The 23,176-nt window shown below is 52.7% G+C and overlaps 1 protein-coding gene across 2 annotated transcripts; it reads right to left on the reverse strand.

Moving 5' to 3' along the window:
• Positions 1–48: 48 nt before the first annotated feature.
• Positions 49–22,763, reverse strand: Plcd1 (phospholipase C delta 1). Of its 2 annotated transcripts, none has more exons than XM_059268869.1 (15): positions 22,647–22,763; positions 14,181–14,345; positions 10,649–10,877; positions 4,657–4,786; positions 4,343–4,574; positions 3,510–3,711; positions 3,265–3,409; positions 3,041–3,190; positions 2,798–2,956; positions 2,428–2,587; positions 2,110–2,226; positions 984–1,162; positions 759–891; positions 530–679; positions 49–409 (listed from the first exon to the last, which is right to left on the reverse strand). In XM_059268869.1, the coding sequence occupies exons 1-15, from the start codon at positions 22,678–22,680 to the stop codon at positions 324–326; spliced, it is 2,271 nt and encodes a 756-aa protein (XP_059124852.1). In that variant the 5' UTR covers positions 22,681–22,763; the 3' UTR covers positions 49–323. The 2 variants fall into 2 exon arrangements, with proteins under 2 accessions (XP_059124852.1, XP_059124851.1); XM_059268868.1 differs by lacking the exon at positions 22,647–22,763 and adding an exon at positions 17,661–17,815.
• Positions 22,764–23,176: the final 413 nt, after the last annotated feature.

The following is a 23,176-nucleotide window of genomic DNA, read 5'->3' on the forward strand; positions in this document are numbered from 1 at the left end:
TGAGGTCTGGAGGGCTTCTCTAGCGTCTGCGTAAAAAGACTATTGGGCTTTACCTGGTGACTTTTATAAAAACTCACAACCTAAAGACAGCTAGAGGGTAGGGAGAGGGCTGCAGTGTTCCTAACGGAAGTTTGGACCACTCCGGGGACTGGACTGCTCCTGGGTCCCCTGAGAGGCAGAAGCACAGGTGATGTGTGAGAGCTCCATGAAGGCAGACCAGGGCCTCAAGCTCTGCACCAGAAGTCGGTGCAACAATGCCAGTCTTGCCCGAGGTGTGGATCCAGCTTGGCCCAGTCAGGGTGGACCTCACCCAGTCTCCAGGTTTAGTCCTGGATGGAGATCTTCACAAAGAGCGTGGCTGATGGATGCTGGTCTCCGTTCTTAGACAAGAGGTGGATGTGGCGGTACCCTGGTGGGAAGGACAGGTCTGGTCACTGGGAGAGGATACTCAAGGCACTGTGAGAAGTAGGCTAAGAGAAGCCAGGCCCTGCCCACTGTTCCTGGCTGGCCCCTTCCCTCCATCACTCACCCTGCTTGAGGCTGTTCCAGGGGATAGTACTCTGGCCAATGAAGTCATTCTTAGAGGAGGCATCATAGTCCTCTACTACGAAGCGTACAAGGGCAAGGTCGGGCACTGCTACCTCAAACTCAAACTCTGTGTCCCACCACGGGTTGAAACCTAGAAGGACCAACACCATATCAATAGCAAGGCCACCAGAACCAGCGGCCTGGCCCAACCCAGCCAGTGCATACTATACCATTATTAGTAATAACTGTGGTCTGATGGCTGGCCACGTCCCGGGCCACACCGTGGATCTCCACTATCACCTTGGGGTCCACAATCGAATTCTTACTCTTGTTGACTTTTGGTAGCTGCTGTCCAGAGATGATCTAAGGAAATGTGGGGACAACGAGCATTCAGGGATGGCAGTGAGCAGCAGGGATCCCCAACAGGCGGCTGTCCCTTCTGTGTCTGGCCATACCCGGACACGGAGCCTCTTCCGGGCCCACCAGGGCCCCTGAGTCAGGGCACGTGAGCTGAAGGTGGTGTTGGGGTCTCTCAGGAAGGCGGGTTTCAGCACATACCCACAGGCTCCATTGTCCTGGAAGCGGCCCAGGTAGACATCCATTTCCGGCCCAGGGGTTTGGAAGTTCAGAGCCACTACAGGTGGATGAGAGCAGTCACAAGCTGTGGGCTGGCCCCAGAGTCCTAGAGCCCAGCCTGCTCAGAGTGCACTATAGTCCAGGTTCCTATGTGAGTTGGAAGCAGGATCCAATGATGTTCCAGTGTCTCCTGCCTTCCCATCATCCTAACTGACCCACCACACTGACCACATGTTCTGTTTATTTGTGTGTGTGTAATAGGCATGTGCTCCCGTGAGTGTGTGCATGTGTTATTCATACTTGTGTATCTCTGGAGGCCAGAGGCCAATGTCTGGCATCTTTCTCATTGCTCTTTACTATTTTCTGAGACAGGGTCTCTACTGAACCCAGGGATCACCAATTCATCTGGGCGGGTTGGCCATGAGCTCCAGAGCCTGTCTCTGCCTCCTCGGTGCTGAGGTTACAGATGTGGGTCATCACTCCCGTCCTTTTACATGGGTAGGAATCCCGACGCAGGACCTCATGCTTGAATGGGAAACACTTTGCTGACTGAGTCGTCTCCCCAGACTGTTTTGTTGGGTTTTGAGGCAGGGTCTCATGTAACCCAGGCTGGCCTTGAACCCACTATGTAGCCAAGGAAGACCTTGAGCTCCTAACCACCCACCCTACCCCATCCCTGCCTCCACCTCGAGAAGGTGTTGAGAGGACAGGTGTGATACCATCCCTGTTCTCCGCAGTGCAGAGGATTGAACCTAGGACTTCATGCATGCCAGGCAAGCCCTCTAACGGCGAGCTACATGTTCCATTTCTGATGGCGAAATTCAAAGGGCTGGAGTGCACACCAGACACAGACTTGCTGGCTGGGCAATTTCCATGCTCAGCTCTCGGCCTGCACCCAAACCTTCTCAGGTGCACAGACTTCCCCTGTGACCTTCAGGGCTCGAGGCCTCTGGACACGAAGGCCAGGTGCCCTGTCTAACCCCCTCCATCCCAGGCGGCCCGTACCAATTTGGCAGCCCCCATTCCACATCTCCACAGGACTGTAGTTGGAGGAATCTGTTCTTCTCCCAGCTGGATAGATCCTGCTCAGGTGGCTCACATTATGGCGGACAAAACTATTTCCTGAGAACAGGTGGGGTCAAGTCAGCAGTGAAGGCCTTGGTGGGCTGAAGACACACCTACCTACCCCACCCCACCTTGTCAGTTCTGCCCGGACATAAAGCAGGGAATGCCAACTTGGGACCCCGGCAAGGGTGGAGGACAGGCCCAGTCTTGACCAGTCCAGATGGCCAGGATCAGATGCCTGCAAGAACAGGGGCTCACCTGACTCTTGCAGCAGCCGGAGGGCACGGTTCTCAGAGAAGGAAGCCATCTCATAGAATGCCTGCTCAGAGGTGCTAGGATTGGAGAAGCCACCAAAGTGGACACTCTTGCAGTAAATGACCATGTCAGAGAGCTCCGGCACCAGCTTTAGCTTATCCTCCTGGAGGCCATGGGGAGGCCCAGGTTAGAGCCAGAGGGTAGGACAAGGTGGCCACTGAGCACCAGAAACCCAGACAACAGAGAGAGAGGACAGACAGAGAGAGGGGCAGAAGGTCTGAATGGCAGCCACAGAAAAACTAAGACGAGGCAACTGTCCAGTGGGCAATGGGAGGACCCGGGGCCACCCCACTGCCACAGCGTGCCCTAGAACCTTGGGCTTCTGCTGCACTTGGCTCCGAACAGCCTCATCCTCCATTTCAGCGGCCTCATCTTCATCGGACACATCAGTGGCCTCGGGCCCGTTTTCCCCTCCAGCAGGCAGCAACCCTCCAAACTTCTTCCCTTTCAACAGGATCTTGCCCCTCAGTTGCTGGGGAAATAGGGCTGACTGGTTAAGACCCATCCAGGCCTCCCAGCCAGGTTCAATTTCCCGCCTTGGTTACCCACTCTGTACCTCAGGAGAAGGCAGGCTCATGGTAACCCCATCCAGAGGCTGGTCCAACAGCATGGGCCCCAGGATGGCCTTCAGGTGACGGGCCATCACTCCCTGTTGCTCCAGGCTGCAGTGGTTCTCCAGGGACAGGATGACTGGGTAGGGGGACGCCTAAAAGCCCCAAGATGAGTTAGAAGGGACTGTCCACCCCTGATCCTCTCCTCACTCCCACGGGCACGCCCAACCTTGAAGGCATAGTCCCGGATGGCCCTGAGCACGTCACAGAAGAGGATCTTAGACGTAAAAGTGTAGCCGTGGTAGATGACGGGTTCCTGATTGGGACCGTCCCAGCAGTCGAGTTCCAAGCAGCGGCAGCCTTTGCACAGAGCCCTGCAGGGAGCAGTGACAGCTAGGCTAGGACCCTCCAGGTCCTGTCGTGGGGAGGTGTCCCACCCTGACTCGCCCCTAACAGTCTCGCCCCGGCCCGCACCGGATGTAGGCCTCTGTGCTGCTGGGCCCTGTGAGCTGGTCTTCCAGCAGGTAGGTGTTATGGGAAGAGGACACCAGGTAGTGGCTGAGTGGCTGCTCCATGTCCTGGTAGACACGGCGGTGGGCCAGGCTGAAGGCGCTGCCATCAGCAGAGAGCAAGTACATGAGGAAGCCATCCTTGGTCATCTGCCGCTGTGCCTTGGCTAGGTAGGAAGAAGCCACCATTTCCGGTCAGAACTAGATGCCTACCGCAGTGGAAAGAAAAGTCTTTTCTCCACTCTGCCTGCCCACCCACCTTCTGCTAGTCCTCTGCAGCTCTGGGGAGCAGACGTCCTGGTCTCCCAGGGAGGCTTTGGTTACAGTGTGGTGAGGCCCTGTCCTTTTCCTTCCTCCCGTTCTAAAAGCCTCAACGCTGGGTGACATCACCTCCGAGTCCTTACCCAAGCACTCTACCACTGAGCTGCACCGCCAGCCCTCCTTTAAGTCTGAACTGTGAGGCTGGGTCTCACTAAGCTGACAGGTTGGCCTGTCCCCTAGGTCATGTCTCAAAGCTGCATCCAGAATAGACACAAAGAAGGAAGTAACAACAGCCACTGCTTTCTACGTCTTGGGGCAGGGACACTCAACGTCCCTTGAAGAAAGAACTGAGGGGAAGTGAGGCCCAGACAGGGCAAACACTGGCGCTCTCTCTCCCATGCGCCTGCTTACACAGGATAGCCACACACTGATCAGCAGCCCTGGGGCTGACTCCCTCCAGCATGTCTGTCTGTCTGTCTGTCTGCAGTTCCATCACAATCTCCCGGCCATGTGTCTCTGGGATGGCCGGGCCCTCACCGGTCTCACTGGGCTCGTAGCGCTCAATGAGGGAGAGGGCCAGTGCTGGCCCTGCCGCCTCCTCCCGCTGCTGATGCTGCAGAAATGTGACTAGCTTCTCCACTGACAGGGTCTCCGAGGATCCCGCAGCCTCTGCAAAGACGCGGTCGATCTCCACCCGCTGGGTCAGCATCTTGTAGAAGGTCTCGATCTCCTCATCCTCCAGCGAGTCTGTCTGGGAGTGGTCACATTCCTGCAAAGGCAGCACAGCCCATGGGCTTAGACCCAGCCCCAGGCCAGGCCCGGGGCCCCCACAGCCACTGGAGCCAGCTCACCCTGAAGATCTTCCTGGCATAGCTGTCGTCCACCTGTATGTTGAGTTCCTTCAGGAAGTCCTTCAGCTCCTTGAAGTTCATCTTGTTGTCCTTGTTTTTATCAGCCTTTCGCAGGCAGGAGTGAATCCAGCTGGGAAGCCGTCAGGAAAACACACGGCAGCCTGATGCCCACAGCATCCCGGCCATGTGGAGCCTGTGGAGCCTGTGATGCCTGTGGTGCAGTGCCCCGCAGGCTGGAGGAGTAGGGAGCAGGGGAGGGCCCTGGAGGCCGTCCTTACTAGGGTCCTTTCCCTTCTTCTCCTGCTTGTTGGTTGGTTTGGGGCTGAACTCAGCGTCTTACAGAACACTCCACCCCAGACCTCTCGACTTTGTATTTGAAGTCAGGAGCTCTCTAAATGACCCTGATCAACCCTAAACTCACTCTTTAGTTCAGTGAGGTCTTGAACTTGTGATCCTCCTGCCTCAGCTTCCTGAGTAGCTCAGATTACAGGATGGTACCACCAGGCCCAGCTAGAGGTCTTTTTCTTTTGCTCATTCCGATACCTGATGACGTTTGAATCTGTCTACTATAAAAAGGCTCACTGTAGACAATCTAGACTACAGAGAAGGAAACCAGTCGAGAACTCCCCCACCCTATGGGACCGTCTCACACAGTGCCGATGTCAGCACCACCATTATCACTGTGAAGTGCATCCTCCAGTTTCCCAAACCATCAGCCAACCAGCCTCCAGTACCTGAGTCTTAATGTACAGAAACACCAGTTTCCAGCCACTGACCAGAAAGTGGAGATCTCCCACACAAACCAAAGCCTGGACCAAGTCATCATGACTGGGACATCCTGGCCCCATCCTACCTCACCCTCCTTTTCTCCCTTCAGACTCTGAGGACCTGGGGGAGGGGAGCCTCCTAGCACAGTCCTCAGAATCCTCACTGAGTCAAACAAAGATAATGAACTTCATGGGTGTGTTCATAAAAAGGACAATGGGATTTTTGAAGAGATCATAAAGGAAACAACAGCATAAGCAGCGTAAGTGATGCTCTATAACTATAAAAACAATCTAAGTACTGGGCGGCACACCCGGGAACCTCAGCACTCCAGAGCTCGAGGCAGAGGAATCAGAAGTTCTAGGTCATCCTTAGCTAGACAGCCAATGGCTACAGGCCGCAGGAATATATAATAAGAACTCAGCTGGTTATGGCAAAGCCACTACCTGAAGGGATCAATTCCTTTAGAGGAAGCCAAATTCCAGGGATCATTTGGTGTTATTTGGCTTGTTATATATCAGCTGTCTTCTGTTATGAAGTGGATTGATCACTATTTGGACATATACATTCAAGGTGTTTGGAGAACAACCTCAGGAAAGACTTTCTTCCCTTAGGCCCACCAGTTTCTTCTCCTTTTGGCTCTGGAATCAGATATCTCCCTTAGCCACATTCAAGGACTAACAGGAATAACAATACAGACCACCACATAATAAGACTCCTGAAATTAAGGTAAATTCCACAGGAAGACACTGCCTAGGTCAGGTAGACCTTAAGGAATAGCTTCAAACAATTTAGTTCATACTCTCCTTTTCTTACAGCCTTACTAACTTTATAGACTTCTAACTCCTAACCTAACCACTTCTAGGAGTATTTAGATAACCTTCTGCACTGACAGCTATGCACAGCCAGAACCCCAGTTCAAGCCTCCCTGTAATTACCATTATTGACAGCATCCGGCCAGGTCCATCCCCAGACAGAAGAAAGTACCTCATCAGAGATAACCTCTGTACTCTCTAAGAACAGACTTGAGTCCAGACTACCTGTTTGAGAAGGCCTGGCAGATGTGCTAATTAAGCTTAACTTTCTCCTTTCCAAAGTCTTATCTCTAGTTTTAGATCCACCCTTAACAAGAAACTCGGAACTAAAGGTAAAAACTTACAGCTACATCTAGCTGTGATAGAAGTTGCCTAGTGATGGAGAACACTCGCCAGAAACCACAGGAGCAGAGACAGCTTGGAGAGATAAGGGTCAAAGGGATAAAAAGGCAGTTTTATTTTCAGAGAAGGACTTAGAGGTACAAGGAGACAGAGAGGAAGAGAGGAGTGGAGAACTTGAGGATGGAGAACTGAGAGGGAGAAGGAGGATTTTGACTAGAGAACTTGAGTATGAGATGGAGAAAAGAGAATGGAAGAACTAGATGGGAAGAACTAGATTGAAGGGCTAGAAGAGAGGACTAGAGGAACGAGATGGAAGATGAGGAAGAGCTAGATGGGGAAGAACAAGATGAGGAAGAGCCAGATGAGAGAGAAGGAGATGGGAGAGGAGCTGATATGGGAAAGAACTAGATAGATGAGAACCTAGATGGGGCAAAACTAAGATGAGAGAATTAAGATAGAACTTAGAGGGGACCGCAGATACATGTAGAGAGAAATCAGGCAAGAAAGGAGCTGGGCTTGAGAGCAGAATAGAAGCTGTAGAGAGAGAACTGGCACAGAATAATAAAGTGTATGGACCAAGGAGTTTCGTGTACATAGATTCATTTCTTTTCATCAAAGATAAAATTATCAGCTGGTTGTAGATTCTTCCCAGACCCTGGGAGGCTGGACCCCCTTAGTCCCTGATAGCCAATTCCATGGTAGCCTGGGCTGCATGAGACTCTGTCTTAAAACAGACAAACCAAAACCAAAACCAACAACTATAAAAATCTAAGAAATGCTGGGCAGTGGTGCACACCTTTAATCCCAGCACTCGGGAGGCAGAGGCAGGCGGATCTCCAAGTTTGAAGCCAGCTTGGTCTACAGAGTGAGTTCCAGGTCAGGCAAGGCTACACAGAGAAACCCTGTCTCGAAACCCCCTCCCCCCCAAAAAATAAATAATAATAATAATAATAATAATAATAATAATAATAATAAAAATCTAAGACGCAATTAACTTATAATAGCATCCAAATGATTAAAGTTATTTGAATTATTTTTAAAGTATAAAACTTAAAATTCCAAAAGCCACAAGACATTATTAAAAGAAATGGAAAAAGACACTAGAGGCTGGAAAGATGGTTCAGCACACAAGATTGTTTGCTGTTCTTGCAGAGGACCAGGCCTAGAATCCTAGCATCCTCCATATGGCTTGCAACCACCTAAAACCCCATCTCTAGGGGAACTGATACCTTCTTCTGGCCTCTGCAGGCACTATACACATGTGTGTACACACACACACACACACACACACACACACACACACACACACACACAGAGTAAATCTTCAACAATGGAAAAAGGAATAATCAAATGTAAAGACATCTATCCATGTTCATGGATCAGAAGACATATTTTCCTGCTGAGAAGTCTCCAAATTGATCAAGATCCCTACAAATGATGTTGGTTTCTTTGCAAGAAATTGACAAATTGATCTTAAAATACATTCAGGAGGCCAGGGGCCCCAGACCGGCCAAACCAATCTTGCAAAACAAAGAAACAGACTCGGACAATTCACACTTCCTGATTATGAAGCTGACTACAAAGTTAAAGGGGCTGAAAGAGTGTGGTGCAAGCAGAGTATAAGAAAGGACAGACAAACAGACAAATGGAAGAGAACTAAGTGCAGAATACATTCATTTTCACAGTCAGTGGACAATTCAATGGGAAGATTCAACAGAATAATGTTTTCAGGCCTATGAGGGCACAGCAGGCAAAGGTCCCCAATAACTGAGTTGATCTCCAGGACCCTATGACAGAAGAAGAGAATCAGCTCCTTCAAGTTATTCCCTGACCTCCACACACACTAGATGGCAAGTGTGCAAACACACACAATAAATAAGTAATGCAATAAAAATAATTATGAAAAATGAGTCTCAACAGATAGTACTGGAACAGCTGCATATTCAAACACAAAAAGAAAAAAATAGATTACCTACCTCATGCCACACACAACAGAACAGAACATCAACCAGAGACTTACCTCACACCCAAGACAGTGTCTATAGCAAAAGAGAAAGACTGAAAACTAATGCTGCCATTGATGGAAAAATGGAACCCCTCCCACACTGCAGGGGGGAGTCTGAACTGTTGGAGTTTCTTTGGAAAACAGTTTGGCAGGTTTTCAAAAAATTAAGTATGGAGCTGGAGAGAATGTTTAGAGGACCTGAGTTCAGTTCCCAGCACCTACATGGGGCTTTTCACAACGGCCTATAACTGAGCTCCAGGGGATGCAGTGTCCTCTGCTGACCTCTGGCCATTGCACACACATGGACATACATGCACACGCAGACAAAGGCATAGTTGAAACCAGAACAAGGGGCTAGAGATATGGCTCAGTGGTTAAGAGCACTGGCTGCTTTCCCAGAGGATCCAGGGTTTAATCCCTAGCACCCACATGGAGGCTCACAACTGTATGTAACTCCAGTTTCGAGGGATCCAACACTCTTTTCTGGTCTCCTTGGGCACCAGGCATGGACATGGTACATGGACATACATGTAGGCAAAATACCCATACACTTAAAATAAAATGATAAAAATAAAATCTTTTTTTAAAAAAGCTAAACACAAAAGTTATCATATAACCTAGCAATTCTGCTTCTAGTGTGTACTCAAGAGAAATGAAGACACACATTCACACAAAACATATGCTCTAGCTTTCACGGCAGATTAGTGCCCTGAAGTAGAGGCAACTCAGGTCCCTGAACTGGTAAGTTAGGAGTTATGGAGCAGAGTGTATCCATAGGGTGGGATATTTCTAGGAAGCCGGAGGGGATGGAGTACAGACCCACACTACGGAGTGAGTGAAGGCTGACACACACTAGGAGTAGGAAGCCATTCAGGAGAGGCTGCGGGCTCTGCTTCTATGGCAAAGCCACAGAGGGCAATGTATTCAAAGGGCAGACAGAGGCTTCTGCGCCTGGGAGAAAGTATGAAACAACCAGCTGTTCATCGACGATGGGGATGTCAGTACATCTGTAAATATGTGAAAATCACTGAACCGGGCTCAGCAATTGTACGTGTATGGATGTCTGTTCATGTGGGTGCAGATGCATGCTTGTATATGTGGGGACTAAAAAGCACTGTCCACCTTGTCTTCTGAGACAAGATCCCTCACTGGCCTGGAACTCACTTTTTAGTCTAGGAAGACTCAGGGATCTACCTGTCTCTGCTGTGCAGTGCTGAGATTTCAAGTAATGGCGCCTGTGTGTGTGTGTGTGTGTGTGTGTGTGTGTGTATGTGTGTGTGTGTGTTTGTACGGGTACCCCCCAGGAGCCAGAGGCATCAGGTTCCCTGGAGCTAAAACTACAGACTGTTGTGAGTTAGCTGAACCTCCTGGGTGCTGGGACCAGAACTTGGGTCCTCTGGAAGAGCAGTACAAGCTCTTAAATGCTGAGCCATCTCTCCAGCCCACTCCTGGTCTTTCACCTGTGTGCCGGACTCAAACTCAGGTCTTTATGTTTGCGTGGCAAGTTCTTAACTGACTGAGCCACTGCCCCAGCCCTAGGTTCAACACTTGGGTTAATTTTATGGTATGTGAACTATCCCTCCATAAAACTGTCATAAAAAGGGGAGCTGCAGGTGGGACAGGCCTGTGATCCCAGCACACAGGAGGCAGGAGGATCACAAGTTCCAGCCCAGAATCTGCCTCAGGTAAACACAGAAGTTGGAGCTGGTTCCACCCTCATCCCATGCCAGAAGCAGGATCACTGGACTGGACTGATGCACAAGTTACTCCTTGGAGTCCCAGGTTGAGTAAGAAAGGAAAAGGAGCTGAGCAGAGCACAGTGCCTGTCTCCTTCTCTTGCTTCCTGACTGCAGACACAGTGTGACTGGCTGCCTTGTGCCTCTTCCACCATGATGGGCGGCGTCTCTCAAACCCTAATAATATTCCCTTCCTCTTGATTTGTTTTTGTCAAGTATCACAGCAATCAGAAAGTAACTAATACATTCTGGTATTTTGTTACGGCGGCACAAAACTGACCCAAACACATTCCATACCCAGCCAGGACCCACCGCCCCCAAGAGGATACTGCTGCAGCTTCTGCCGCTGGTTCATGGAGCCGGAGTGATGGATGATCTTGCGCAGTCCCTGCACCCAGTGCTGAGTGTCAGCTGACGACGGGGCGATGAGGTCTAGTGTGTTGCGCTGGTCCTTGAAGACGATGGAGAAGCAGCGGTCCTCGGGTATGTCGCGGGCAAACTTCTCCAGGCCTTCTGTGCGGTGCCCCATCCGAACCTCCTGAATGTCCTCGATGGAGACTACAGGGGGACGGACAAGGGACAGGACAGACTGTGAGATAAATGACTGTCTCTGATGCAGCCGAGGCCACGAGGGCGAGGGGCATGGCTAGTGTCACAGCCAGACTGGGGGGCTCAGACTGAGGGTCCAAGGAGGGGGGCAGGAGGGCAGAGCTGTGAGACTAGGAGAGAGAGGACACAGCACAGCAGGGCACAGGACAGCCAAGAGTGGCCGAGCTGGACACAGGGAGACACGGGGCAGAAATCTCAGGACAGGAAGGGCAGCTAGGACCTAGGTCCGTGGTCACAGTAATGAAGGAATCATAGCACGAACAGGCTTCTGAGGGTGAGACCATCCCAGAGCCTGGCACCTGGGATGGAGAGGTCACACACCCTCCAGGCCACACTGGACTTTGGGGCCCCACAGCTACGAGAGCCCCTTGGCCCCTCTACTTAGGAGATGGGTGGCCACACTTGGTCAGTCGTGGACCTGGGACAGAAGCCCAAAGCCAGAGAGAAAAGTGGTGTATTTACCCTGTGTGTGACTGGGTGAGTTCTGGCTTCAGGGAGCCCTTTGGCAGAAGGGTGTGGGAAAACCCTACTGTTCAGGGTCCCAAGAAGCAGAGTAGAGGCCAGTCTGCATCGCTGAGAAGCGCTGGGCAGGGGGGATAAGGAGGCAGAGTTCCGTCTTCCTGGGCCTGTCTCAGCTTATGAAAAGGCTGAGCTCTGTGTGCATTTAGAGCCCCCATACTCTGAGGGATCCCAGACCCAGGAGGCTCAGCAGAAAAAAGCAGGAAAGAAGAGGGAGGGGCCTTCCCAGAAGGTTAGACATGGTGGGCTCATCACATGCTCCTGAGGTCTGAGAGATGACATCATTCTGCCCTTAGGAGGCTGGAGAGGGCCGCCTTCTATCATAGCCAGTCTTCCAAACTTCAGGGCCAAACAAGACCTTCTATGCTACCTTCCCAGGCTGCCATCCCAATATACCCACCACAGCCTGGCTGAGAACCAGCCTCACCATCATGGCTAATGCTGAGCCTCCCCACACAGGACTGCCCCTGCCACATCCTATCTTTAGCCATTCTGGGTCCTAGAATGGGCCTATCTGTAAATTGTCATGTCCCTCCCAAAATCCTCCTACCCCGAGGCCCCAGGGGCCTTTCAGACACCTACAGGACCACATGTATGATGTGCTTTGCCTGGGCCATAAACGCTGAACAGTGGGACACGTGACCCCTGTGCCATCTGGGATGCAGGGCATATCCCTGGCTAATCCTTCTTTGCCCCACTAAGCAGCTGAGCCACTCTGGGCCAGGAAAGAAAACAGGAAGCCTGGGCCATGGAGCCCCCAGGCCCACGCCTCCACCAGCCCCGAGAGAAAGGCCAGCTGCCTTCACCGCTGATAACATTCCTGGGAACAAAGGGTGGGCAGTGGGAAGCACTGGGGAGACAGCATTAGACAGAGAAATGGGAGAATGTGCTACTCCTCCATCACCGGGACTCAGTTTCCCCAGGGGTACGGTGCCACTGAGGACAAGAATCTCAACCCTGGCCTGGGAAAAACAAGTACAAACGAGGCCTGCTAAGCATGGGACCTGTGGCGGCCATCGGAGCTGGAAGCAAGCCTCTCAGAGTGCCCCTGGATCTGTCCCCAGGCTCCTGCTAGCCTGAGTGACAGCTGCTGTTGGAAGGGCATAGGGCAGGGTCATCTCTTCTTCCTGCCCCTTCCCCATCCCTCTCCAAGCACTAAGCACAGAGGCTAGCAATTCCTGTGTATCCACCACTCCAATGAAAGCCCTCTGTTCCCACCATGCTCCCATCCACCAGTAGCTAACAGGAAACCCTGTATCAGGACAGGAGTCCAGTGTAGGAAGCCTGTCTGGCGCCACAAGACACAGGCAAGGTCGGGGTCACTCCTGTGCTGGGAGGCATTCGCTGGGCTGGGACAGAGTTGAGTCTCAAGGTGGTTTTCTTTTGTTTTTTTGTGACAGGAATTCATGTTCCTAAACTGGTCTTAAACTCACTCTGCAGATGAGGATGGCCTTGAACTTCTGATCCTTCTGCCTCTACCTCCCAAACACTAAGATAATAAAAGGCATGTGCCACCACACCCAGTCTACGAAGTGCTGGGAATTGAACCCAGGGCTTCATGAATGATAGGCAAGTGTTCTACCAATTGAGCTACATCCCCAGTTCTCAGAGTAATTTCCGAGACACTTCCAAGTCCCATCCTCAAACCGAGCACTCAGGAGTCTACAGCTGAAAGATGGGGAATTCGTCTATCTTTATTAACAAGGGCACGAGTGCCACCCTGGGCTACACACTAAGTTCAAGGCCAGCTCGGGCTGTATGAGATCCTGTTCTTAAAAACAAACAAACAAACACCAGGCGTGGTGGCACATGCCTTTAATTCCAGCAGAGGCAAGCAGATCTCAGAGTTCAAGGCCTGCCTGGTCTACAGAGTAAGTTCCAGAACAGCCAATGAAAATTTCACAGAACCACAGAACATTTGTGGGTATAAATCCTCGGTCACACTGGCTGCAAGCCTAGAGCCCGCTGGCCCCTTGGAGCTGGTGGCTCCCGTACTGGACAGGGCCGGCAGGAGCCTGGCCCAATGTCATAGAATTCTCCTGGTGGCGCAGCTCTCTGCAAGGGAGGTCTCAGACAGAACTCTCGGGGAGCTCCTGCACTGAAGGGCATGTTTGCAGAGCTGCCGCCAAGGTCTCAGGAGGCTCTCTCCATTTGCATACCTATCCCCTCAACTTTGGGTCCCTGGGCCTTTGAGAACCTTCTAGAAAGACAGTGACCAGCCCTGCTCACTCTCACTCTCTTCTCCTCCCTGCTCCACCCAAGCCTCCCACGGCTCTAGTTCCAGGAGAGATTCCATCTCCTCCGCCCCACCTAACATATTGGCCACTGATACGGAAGTACTTTATCTGTCCCTGGACTTTGGGCCTAGCTTTTGGCCCTAACATACCTAGAGTGCTGATCCACCTATTTTCTCTCCTTTACAATCACCTGGGTGGCACCTATAACTTCAAACAACCCTGTCCAGCTCCATAGCAGCTTCTGAGCCTGGCTGTCCCCATATGTGGTCATGGTCATGTATCTTCACCCTCTTTTAACACCCATGATGGCCTTCTGTGACCAGCCTAACCTCAGGTGCCCTACATATAATTTAACTCGAATATTTCCTTGACTCCAACCAGCCTAACTTTCTCCCTTTTGGTCCTTTTTTTACGCACGGCCCACCTGTGGTCACAGTCCAGGATTGACCTCCACCCTACCCTGTACCACCCCCACCACAAGACCCAGGACACTCACACAGCTGGGACTCTGGGGACCTCATGACCTTGCGGGATTCCTGCCAGATGGTCTTGCAATCCTCCTGTAGCTTGTAGAAGCGTTCTCTCCGCCATGAGCTGGACTTTACCTTCAGGAGCTGGCTGCCTTTCAGAAGGGCCTGGAGGTCCTGGTCATCCTGCAGCCCTGGGAGGGTCAATGCTGGTGAGATGCCTGTCTTATCGTCAGCCCCACACTGGCCTTGTTCCCTCTGCCCTCTCACCTTTCACCACCCCCATCCTTTTCAGGGGTAAACTTCTCCTCCTTTGTTCCCGCCAGCCAATCCCAGACCCCTGCCTCCTTCAGGGAAGACTTCTACCCACCTAAGGTCATGCTTTGGCCCCAGCATGGGTACTGCTCGAACCCAGGGCACTTGTGCATAGCATCTGACCAATGTGCTGCATTCTCTGCCCCAAGACCATACAGACACTGTGACTTGTCTAAAATCTGAATGAGCACAGTTCAAACACCTGTGGTTCCTGGGGGACCTGGGAAATGGTCTGACTCAGAGTGAAATGAAGGGATCTGGGACTAAAAGATGAAGCGGATGGGAAGGCAAAGGGACCGCGCAGCTGGAAACAAACCCAGGCTTCAGAGCCAAATAACCTCCCGTCTCCAATGGCTCCAACATTATCTGTACCTAGGTTCCAGCACACTTCCTGACCAGCTGTGTGACCTGGTGACTTCATGATTTACTGCCATGGAATCAATCCCTGGGCCCACGCTCTTCCAGCCACCCTCTCCCCATCCCCATCTTTGCCCCCAGAAGAGAATGATGAGGCCCACTACGGACTACGTTTAGCCTCCTGGGATGGCCCTGTCTTTCCTGCCGGACCCCACCACTGAGTGTCCCAGGCCTGGGCTCCCTCAGGGAACAGTTGCTTTAAGACAGAGCTCAGTGTTTTCAGAAGCCGAGACAGGGCCCGCAGGGAGGACAGAACTCTGCCTGCTTGTCTGGCGCCTGCCCAGCTCTTGTGCCATTTTCAGAGATACAGGCTTGACCTGAGTTGTGGGCTCCCTTGACAGACCCAGACAGGAGGCACCAGAAGGACACCAAGCCCCTCAGGAGTCATTGTCTGCAAACAGATCCTGTACTGATGATGATAAAGAAGATACCTACACACTGTACCCTAACAGCCATCAGTGAGATACAGAGGTAGATACACCTACAAGGTGGTGTGTGCATTTGTGTGCACACATGTTGATATCCCACACAGTTCAGCAGCCAAATCTATTCAAAGCCAATTGGATACCTAATTATGTCCCTAAAACTATGTGACCCAACAGAAAAGTGGCATCAAAGACTCTAACTGTCCTGTTTGAGGAGCCAGAGCCTCGGCCTAGGCTGGAGAGACCTCACAAAGCCACAGATGCTCCACCCATGACAGCCCCTCCGAGTTCATGCTGCCCCTCTTACTTTCTGCACATTATCTACAGGCCTATATGGACAGGCCTCACTCACCCACATCTCCCTTACCCCTTATCAGCGTCCCACTTCCCGTGAGGGCAGATCCCAGGGCTAACATTCCCGCCCTGCCGTTCCCGGCGCTTCGGGAGCCTCCTTCCCCCCCCAGTGCCTCTGCTCCCTCATCAGCCCTGGGTAAGAAGTGTCGCAGAAAGCATTATTGCCAGTCCTTAGAGATGACAGTCACGTCACAGGCCACCACCTTTGTCCCATGTGTCTACCCATTGCTCGAAGATGCTCTACCTCAGTAAAAGCAGCTTCCCTTCAGTGTGGGGAGACCCGGAAGGGGCTCACACAGAATGTCCCATGTGAAGGGAAGGTTAGGGAGTTTCCAGACTGTCAGAGCAGAGGGCCACCTATGGCCTCTGTTGGGAAGGTCCCACTGTCTCTTCTGAGGCTGAGGTACAAGTAGGAGGGAGCCCTCCTGACCATCCAGCAGCACCCTGCCCCCTGAGCTGGACACAGCTAAGCAAGCTCCTGCTAGCAGCTCAGATGGGAATGGGGGCTTCTGGGAAGTGGAAGGCAAGCCCCTACCCTGCCATTCTGGAAAACATCATGAAGGGATGACAAGTTCATCCTGTCCTGGAGCCACCAGTTGTGGCCCGGTCTGTGAGGTCAGGCAGTGATAAGTTCCTCCTGCTACCCTGGCTTCCTGGAGGTAGATCTGAGCCCAAGTGGACCTAGATAACTCCAGCAGGTGACAGCTACCACTTCCAGGAACTGAGAAATCTGGGCAGGGACCTCCATCGGGTGGGAAGGGTTTCCTGGCTCTGAGGCCTCTGGGTGGCCTACCACAGGACCCTTGTTCTCTTATCATGCACAAAGTCTGTGGAAGCCCTCGCCCAGCTCCACTCAGCCTTGGAAGGGCGGGTGGGTCCTGAGCTAAGGGGTTTCACCAATCGTTTCCAGGCTAGCTGCTCACAGGGAAGCAACTATTTAGAGGACATGGAGGGCACTCCAGGTGCCGGTAGGAATGCCTAACATTCTGTCCATGTTCCCAATGTGATGCATGATGATGGTGCCGGGCCTGGAACCCACATCGATACACAGCTACACTGAGATCCACCGCCCCATCACAACCTCGCACACAGGGACAGTGCTCCCCAAACTACCTGTGTCTCGTGGAGTGGGTATTACTCTTTTTCACACACAGGCACACTACATACAGTGCAGGAATGCTGTCACCATAATAACAGCAGCAGCCATAATGAGAGCTAATTCCTGAATAAGATGCTGTTCGCAGCACATGTGTTTAACCCCCTCAACCACTCGGTGAAGAGAGGTAGTATCATTATCCTCATTTTACAGAGAAGGAAATCGAGTTGAAGGAAGCTGCACATCGGAGTTGGGACTCAGAATTAGGAAGCCTGCTCTCAGGGTCAGAGTTATGAAACATTCGGTCACCACTCAAAGACACAGAGCCTCTGGGTAACCGAGTCAGAAAACCCATACCATAACGTAGACTGGCAGTCAGTCCATCGCCTTAGGTCACACAGTCACATCTGTCATAAGCAGTCACTATCAGCTGCACACTGTCACACAGGGTTACACACAGACACCTTAGGTACTACAGTGTGACACTTGGGTATACGACAGTACAAACTATCTCCCCCATACAATGGTGACACAATTCCACGAGTGTGACAGAATCACTCAGCCACCCTGGGGTCACCAACTGTCACCTGTCCAGGTACACATTTGCCCACTACCAAACTGGACCTCACTGGGTTACAGTCATACAGGGAGCCATACACCCAGGGGTTAATTTGTAACCAGGAGGAGTTGGAGTTAGTAGAGAACGTGAAGATTGGCTTGCTCGGGAAAGGGTACGTATCTAGTCCCCCATTTCACCCCCAGTACTCACCCCAGCTCCAACAATGAAAACACAGCCCCAAAGAAGAACTAAACACGTCTAATCTGAGGCTCAAAAGGAGGAGCGTCCTGTTCCAGCTGCTGTCCCATTCCCCGCGGCGGGCTCAGTGTCCCCAACCCCTTACCCAGCCTCTGCCCATTGAGCGCAGCCACTTTGCGACTCTGCTCCTGCAGGTAGAGCTCCCGGGAGCGGCTCACGCTCCGCCTCCTGCAGCTCGGGACCCCCAGACACTGCATGTCGTCCTACCAAAACTGCCTGGGTGAATCCTGGTTTAGAATCCCGCAGAGTCCGGCAATCTAGCCTTGAGAAGGCGGAGCCCGAACCTCAGAGGAGGGGCGGGCCAGAACTTCGGGGGCGGGGTCAAGCATGGGGCGGGGCCTATGAGCTAGAGAGATTGGAGAGAGCGGCGTAAGTAGGCGGAGGAAATGGAACCAGAAACTAGGTGGCGGGACGGGGGAGGCCCGGTGTGGCTGAGATGGTCTCGAGTTCCGATCCTTGTGCCTTCACCTCCAGAGTGTTAGAATAGCAAGCATGGCTGGAGGGTTAGGGAGGCAGAGCCTGACAGACATAACCCAGGCCCAGAGGCTGGCAGTCACCGCCTGGGAGACAACGTGGAGGAGTTACAGCCAGGAAGCACACCGGAGAGGCGGAGCTCAGGAGGGGGGCTTCTGCACGGGAAAGGCGGAGCCCAGGAAGGGGGGGGAGGAACTTCCACTTGGGAGGGTGTGTGAGGGTGGGGACTGGGCGGCCGTGAGCGTTACAGCCTGGCAGGGAACTCCTTCGCCAACTCTGCAAGATCGCCTAGGCGGCACCAGAGCGAAGGCTGAGCTGCAGAGGGAATCCTGGTGCCTGCAGAGTTTAACAGAGACGCAGAGACGATCAGGAGAGCCGGGACTGGTCAACCGAGCCCGACAAATCTCCTCATTTACTCAGATGATTCGTTGTGACTAGGCCTGCTGCCGGCTCTCTGGTTTTCCTCTTGGTTTCCAATTTGATCAGGGACCTCTCCAAGGTAACATATGCAAACACATTTTTTTTTCTTTTCCTTTCTTTTTCTTTGTTTTTGTTTTTTGTTTGTTTGGGTTTTTTAGGCTTTTTTTTTTTTTTTTTTTTTTTTTCGAGACAGGGTTTCTCTGTGTAGCCCTGGCTGTCCTGGAACTCACTCTGTAGCCCAGGCTGGCCTTGAATTCAGAGATCCACCTGCCTCTGCCTTCCTAGTGCTGTGAATGAAAAGCATGCACTACCATCGCTTGGCACAGACGCAGTTCTTAAAAAGAAAAAAAAAAAAAATGCTGACCTCAAAAGGAGTCCACGGGCTTGCTAGACTAAATCAGAAAGACTGCAACTTTGTGCAGAACTGTGAGTCCAGAGTGCTCGGGAACACTGGGGCCTTTCATGTGTACAACTCCCCTTTCATTCACTCTGCAATTACTGAGTCCCTGCTGCAGGAGTGTCAGGACACCACCCAGAGGCCTGACTCACCCCTCCTTTACCCTCGGTCCCTGAAGAGATCCCCACCGGGTTCACTGCACAGCAATGAGTCACTGGCAAAGCCAGTTTGGGACACAGGCAAGCACAGTAAAAGCCAAACGCTGAAGCACAGGGCAAGCAGGCTGCCTACCGTCACACGAAGAATAAATACCGAGCAAGGTACTTTAACATCGATGAACTGATATGTGGACACAGGAAAGCTTTTTATTTGGAGTGAGGGTGAGTAGAGTACAGGCCAGCCTACCCGGGTTGTAAAGAAGCCAACAAAGGCTCTTAGCCAGAAAAGCAACCACCCGGGACCCGATGTGATCGCATCTCAGTATTTTCTTTGAATTCTTCAGCACTTTATGTTATGATGCATCTAAGAACATGATCCTGAGTTTGTTCTGGTGGCTCACATCTGTAACACTCAGGATTTCAAGGCAGGAAGATAGCTGTGAGTTTGAGGACAGCCTGGGCTACATAGTGAGCATCAGGTCAGCCTGGCTATAAACTGAGACCCTGTCTCAAAAAAACAAAACAGACAAAACGCTCAAACAACAGCAAACCTCAAACAACCCGCATAACAATACAATGCGGTTTTGAGAAGGTCCATAGACTTTCCTGACTCCCCACACAGCCTGGCGCACACAAAAAGTTTAAGACCAACATGGGTCAATGTGTGTATATGATGAGCCCAGAACCCCTGAGCCAGACGGAGCTTTGAGACATAACTCCTGTCAGTGGGGAACTGGCCATCCCTATTTCCTGTGATAGCTTTTCCTGGGGGCTTTGGCTTTTTAAGCAACCCAGAATTCCTAAGCTCATTAATTTTGTTTGTCTGAGCTAGGATCTTGTGTATCCTAGGCTGACCTCCAACAGTCTGTGTAGCGGAGGATGGCCTTGAACTAATGATTGTCACCTCCCAGATGCTAGAGTTGTAATCATGTACCACTAGACCAGGCTCGTAAGGTGCTAGGGACTGACCCTAGGAATGGTGTGTGCCAGGCAAGCACTGGGCTGAGTTAAATCCCCAACCCTCACTAACGGTTTATCCCGGCAACATCCTCTGTGGGAAAGTATATTGTAATCCCATGGATGAGAGAGGAGCTCAGAAAGGCAAAAGGTTATACAGTAAACAGCAAAGCTGGGCTTGGAGCGTGTGCTCTCTAAGAGGAGGCCGCTCTCCTTCCCCTTTTACAGAGTGCCAGTTCCTGCAATAGGGCAGTAGGCCAGGTATAGGGAAAGTTAGTGTGGGTGAATGTCTTCAGTGAAGGGAAAGGTCCTGGGAGGTGATGTCACATTTTCAGGCACTGGAACCTGCTGAGGATGCCAGTCCGGGCGTAGCTAACATGGAGTGGAAGATATGGGGTAGGAGGAGATGGAAATGCAGCATCAATTTTCAGGCCTCAGAAGTGGAAAGAGCCTCCTGGTTCATTCATCTGATTGCAGCCACGGTTGCCTTTGATAGTGGTCCATCATCTACCACCCCTGCCAGACAACTCCTGGCTTGGGGGACGGCTCCTGCAAGATTAGAACCTGATGCTCTACCTGCCCAATGCTCTCTCATCCCACCGAGAGAGAGAGAGAGAGAGAGAGAGAGAGAGAGAGAGAGAGAGAGAGAGAGAGAGAACTCTGGCATTTGTCTTCACAATTTATGCCCGTGTACAACATTGCCTCTGTATGAGCAGGAAGTAAGGGCAGAAGGGACATTTTCATCTCTAGGTGAGTCCATAGGTCTCCAGCCAATCGAAGGGACTGGGGGCATTCCTGCAGCAGACCCCCAATTGCCCAAGCCAGAAAGTGTGGTCAGGCAGCACGTGGCCAGTGCTGAGGGACCTGCACTGTGGAAAGGGATGCAGACTCCCTGTCAGAAGCACCGAGAACAAAGGCACACCGCAGTGACCACTCTCCCCCCACCTGTCCCCTTGACTGCTGTTCCTCCTACATCTGGACGGAGGTCACTGTGGAGGGCCAGCTAGGAGTGGTGGGCCCACAGGTCCATCTCCTTGGTCACAGCGTACATTCCAGTCCTGCGGGAAGGGCTCAACCGAGTCACACATGAGGGAGGCTGATCTCAAACAGGAGGAGCCAGGCTGGCCAAGTCTGTGCTTTCAGACTGAGGCGCTGAGTCTTTCTCTATAGGGAAGACCCAGGAAAGATGGGACAAGGGAACAGACACTGAGGCTAGAACCTGTTACAACAGGACCCAAGGCTGCTGGGGTGTCAGAGGCAACCAGAGGGCTCAGAGGGAGGCAGGCAGGGAAGAGGTGCAGCCTGTGATCTTCTGAGCTGCCAACCCCCTGTTCTCACCATTCTGTGGGGAGCTGTAAGGGTACCTCTGGCCTCTGAAGAGAATGGGGGCGCAGTGGGAGGGGCGGGGACCCAGCCTGACAATGTGGCTTTGAGAAATCCTAGCAACAAGGTCTAGGTCAACTAACAAACACAAAACAGATTGGGGGCTGGCTGCAGGGCACATATTGGGGGGTGGGGGTGGGGTGGAGTGCTTGACTGGTGAGCACAAAAATCTACAACCTAGTTGGTGAGCTGTCTCGGGGGGGTGAAGGCTATTGCTGCCAAGCCCTGTGACCTGAGTTTGATCCTTAGAATCCACATGCTGGAAGGAGAGCAGATTCTGCAAGTTGTCCTCCGACCTACACACACACACACACACACACACACACACACACATGCACGCACGCACAAATGCACACACGCGCGCGCGCACACACACACATATACAGTATGTGTAATTTAATTTATAAAGACCTACAATGTCAAGGATACTAGAGTAAAGTGAGAAATACTGTTAAGCAGTGGATTGGTGTGGGAGGGGCGGGTTTTGCTGAGCTGGTAGATGACCTGAAGAGACAGGAAGGAAAGACTCCCCCAAACCCCTCCCGAAGTGTGCACGAATACCAGTTGTTCCTCTCCCTTCCCTGGAGTCTTCCAAGGCTTGCAGCCCGGAGCCTGGACTGTCCTCTCCGCTAGAGTGACTGTCAGAGGGAGAGGAGCTAGCCCTGCTGGGAAGAAACAAAGCGGGCTGGACAAAGGACCAAACTTCAAGGCAGTTCTAGCTGAGACCTGGCCCACGGTGGCCAGGAGGGTCAGCAAATACGATCGTGCTGCTGCTCCCAGCCCTGGCACGGCTGTTTTCCGTTCTAGGCAATGAAGGCTGCCAGACCGACCTCAGCCAAACTTGCACACCTCCTCCTCGCTCCACCCCCTCACACCCTCATCTGCCACGCCCGCGCGGCCTGACGCGGTCCAGGCACACCCGTGTTTTGGGAAGCCTCTGAAAGGGCAGTGAGAACTCGGTGGTCCAAGGATGCTGTTCCTTTTTTTCCCCCGACCCCTTTGGTGCCATCTGGACCAAGGAGCCCCACCTTTTATGAACAGGATAAGGGGGAACTCCCGAGAGAAGTCTGCACTGCTCCCCGATCTCTTGGGCCAGATTTGGGGGAAAGTCTGGAAACGCCCAAGGTTCTGCCTAGCCCGAGCTGAAGTTTTCCAGGATCCCGCCAGAGGCCAAGGACTCAGTCTCTCTGGTAGCACAAATGCAGCACGAGGAGCTACTACCCCTGCCCCCGGGGTGGAGACAGGCTTTCCCGAGGGTCTCCCCTGCGGGCGGGACACTCACCGTGCAGGGTCAGGAAGTCCCGACCCGAGTCCATGCCCGTCGGGGCGAGCGGCGGAGGGGACGCGGCGTGACTCACGTGAGCAGCAACCGAGCGGCGTGGGGTCCGAGCGCAGGCCGGTGCGGGGACCCGACTGGACTGCGGTGGGAGGAGGCCGGAGGGTGGGTCCACGGCCCCGCCCCGCCCCCCGAGCCCGCCAACCCGCGCTTCTCCCCGCCTCCTCCAGGGGACCGGGAAAGGATGCAGAGCTGGGGGCCGGGAAGACTGGCCAACCCTGGCCCGGGCTCTGGCCAGCTGGGTGCGCCCGGGCCAGAAATAGTCAGATTCCTCCTGCTTCCTCCACCGCCGCCACCCACAGGCCCTGTCATTACCGCGGGCTGCCGGCCCCACGCCCTGCCTGTGGGCGCCTCGCCTCGCTGGGGTTGTGGGTGATGCGGGAAAGAATCAGAATCCGGTCTTAGCCGGGACAGGAATCACTGCTAAAGCGGCATTCTAGCCTGGCAGTCCGGGTCGTCTTCTGAGAAATGGGTGC

The sequence above is a fragment of the Peromyscus eremicus genome, chromosome 7 (genome assembly GCF_949786415.1).
Source record: "Peromyscus eremicus chromosome 7, PerEre_H2_v1, whole genome shotgun sequence".
Taxonomy (NCBI): Eukaryota; Metazoa; Chordata; class Mammalia; order Rodentia; family Cricetidae; genus Peromyscus; species Peromyscus eremicus.

Coding starts and splice junctions, on each gene's coding strand:
- Plcd1 (XM_059268868.1), bottom strand. CDS start 17,772: ATGCAGTGTCTGGGGGTCCCGAGCTGCAGGAGGCGGAGCGTGAGCCGC. Junction 3,410..3,509: donor AGCACAGAGGCCTACATCCG/GTGCGGGCCGGG, acceptor TGCTCCCTGCAG/GGCTCTGTGCAAAGGCTGCC. Junction 892..983: donor GGAAGAGGCTCCGTGTCCGG/GTATGGCCAGAC, acceptor ACATTTCCTTAG/ATCATCTCTGGACAGCAGCT.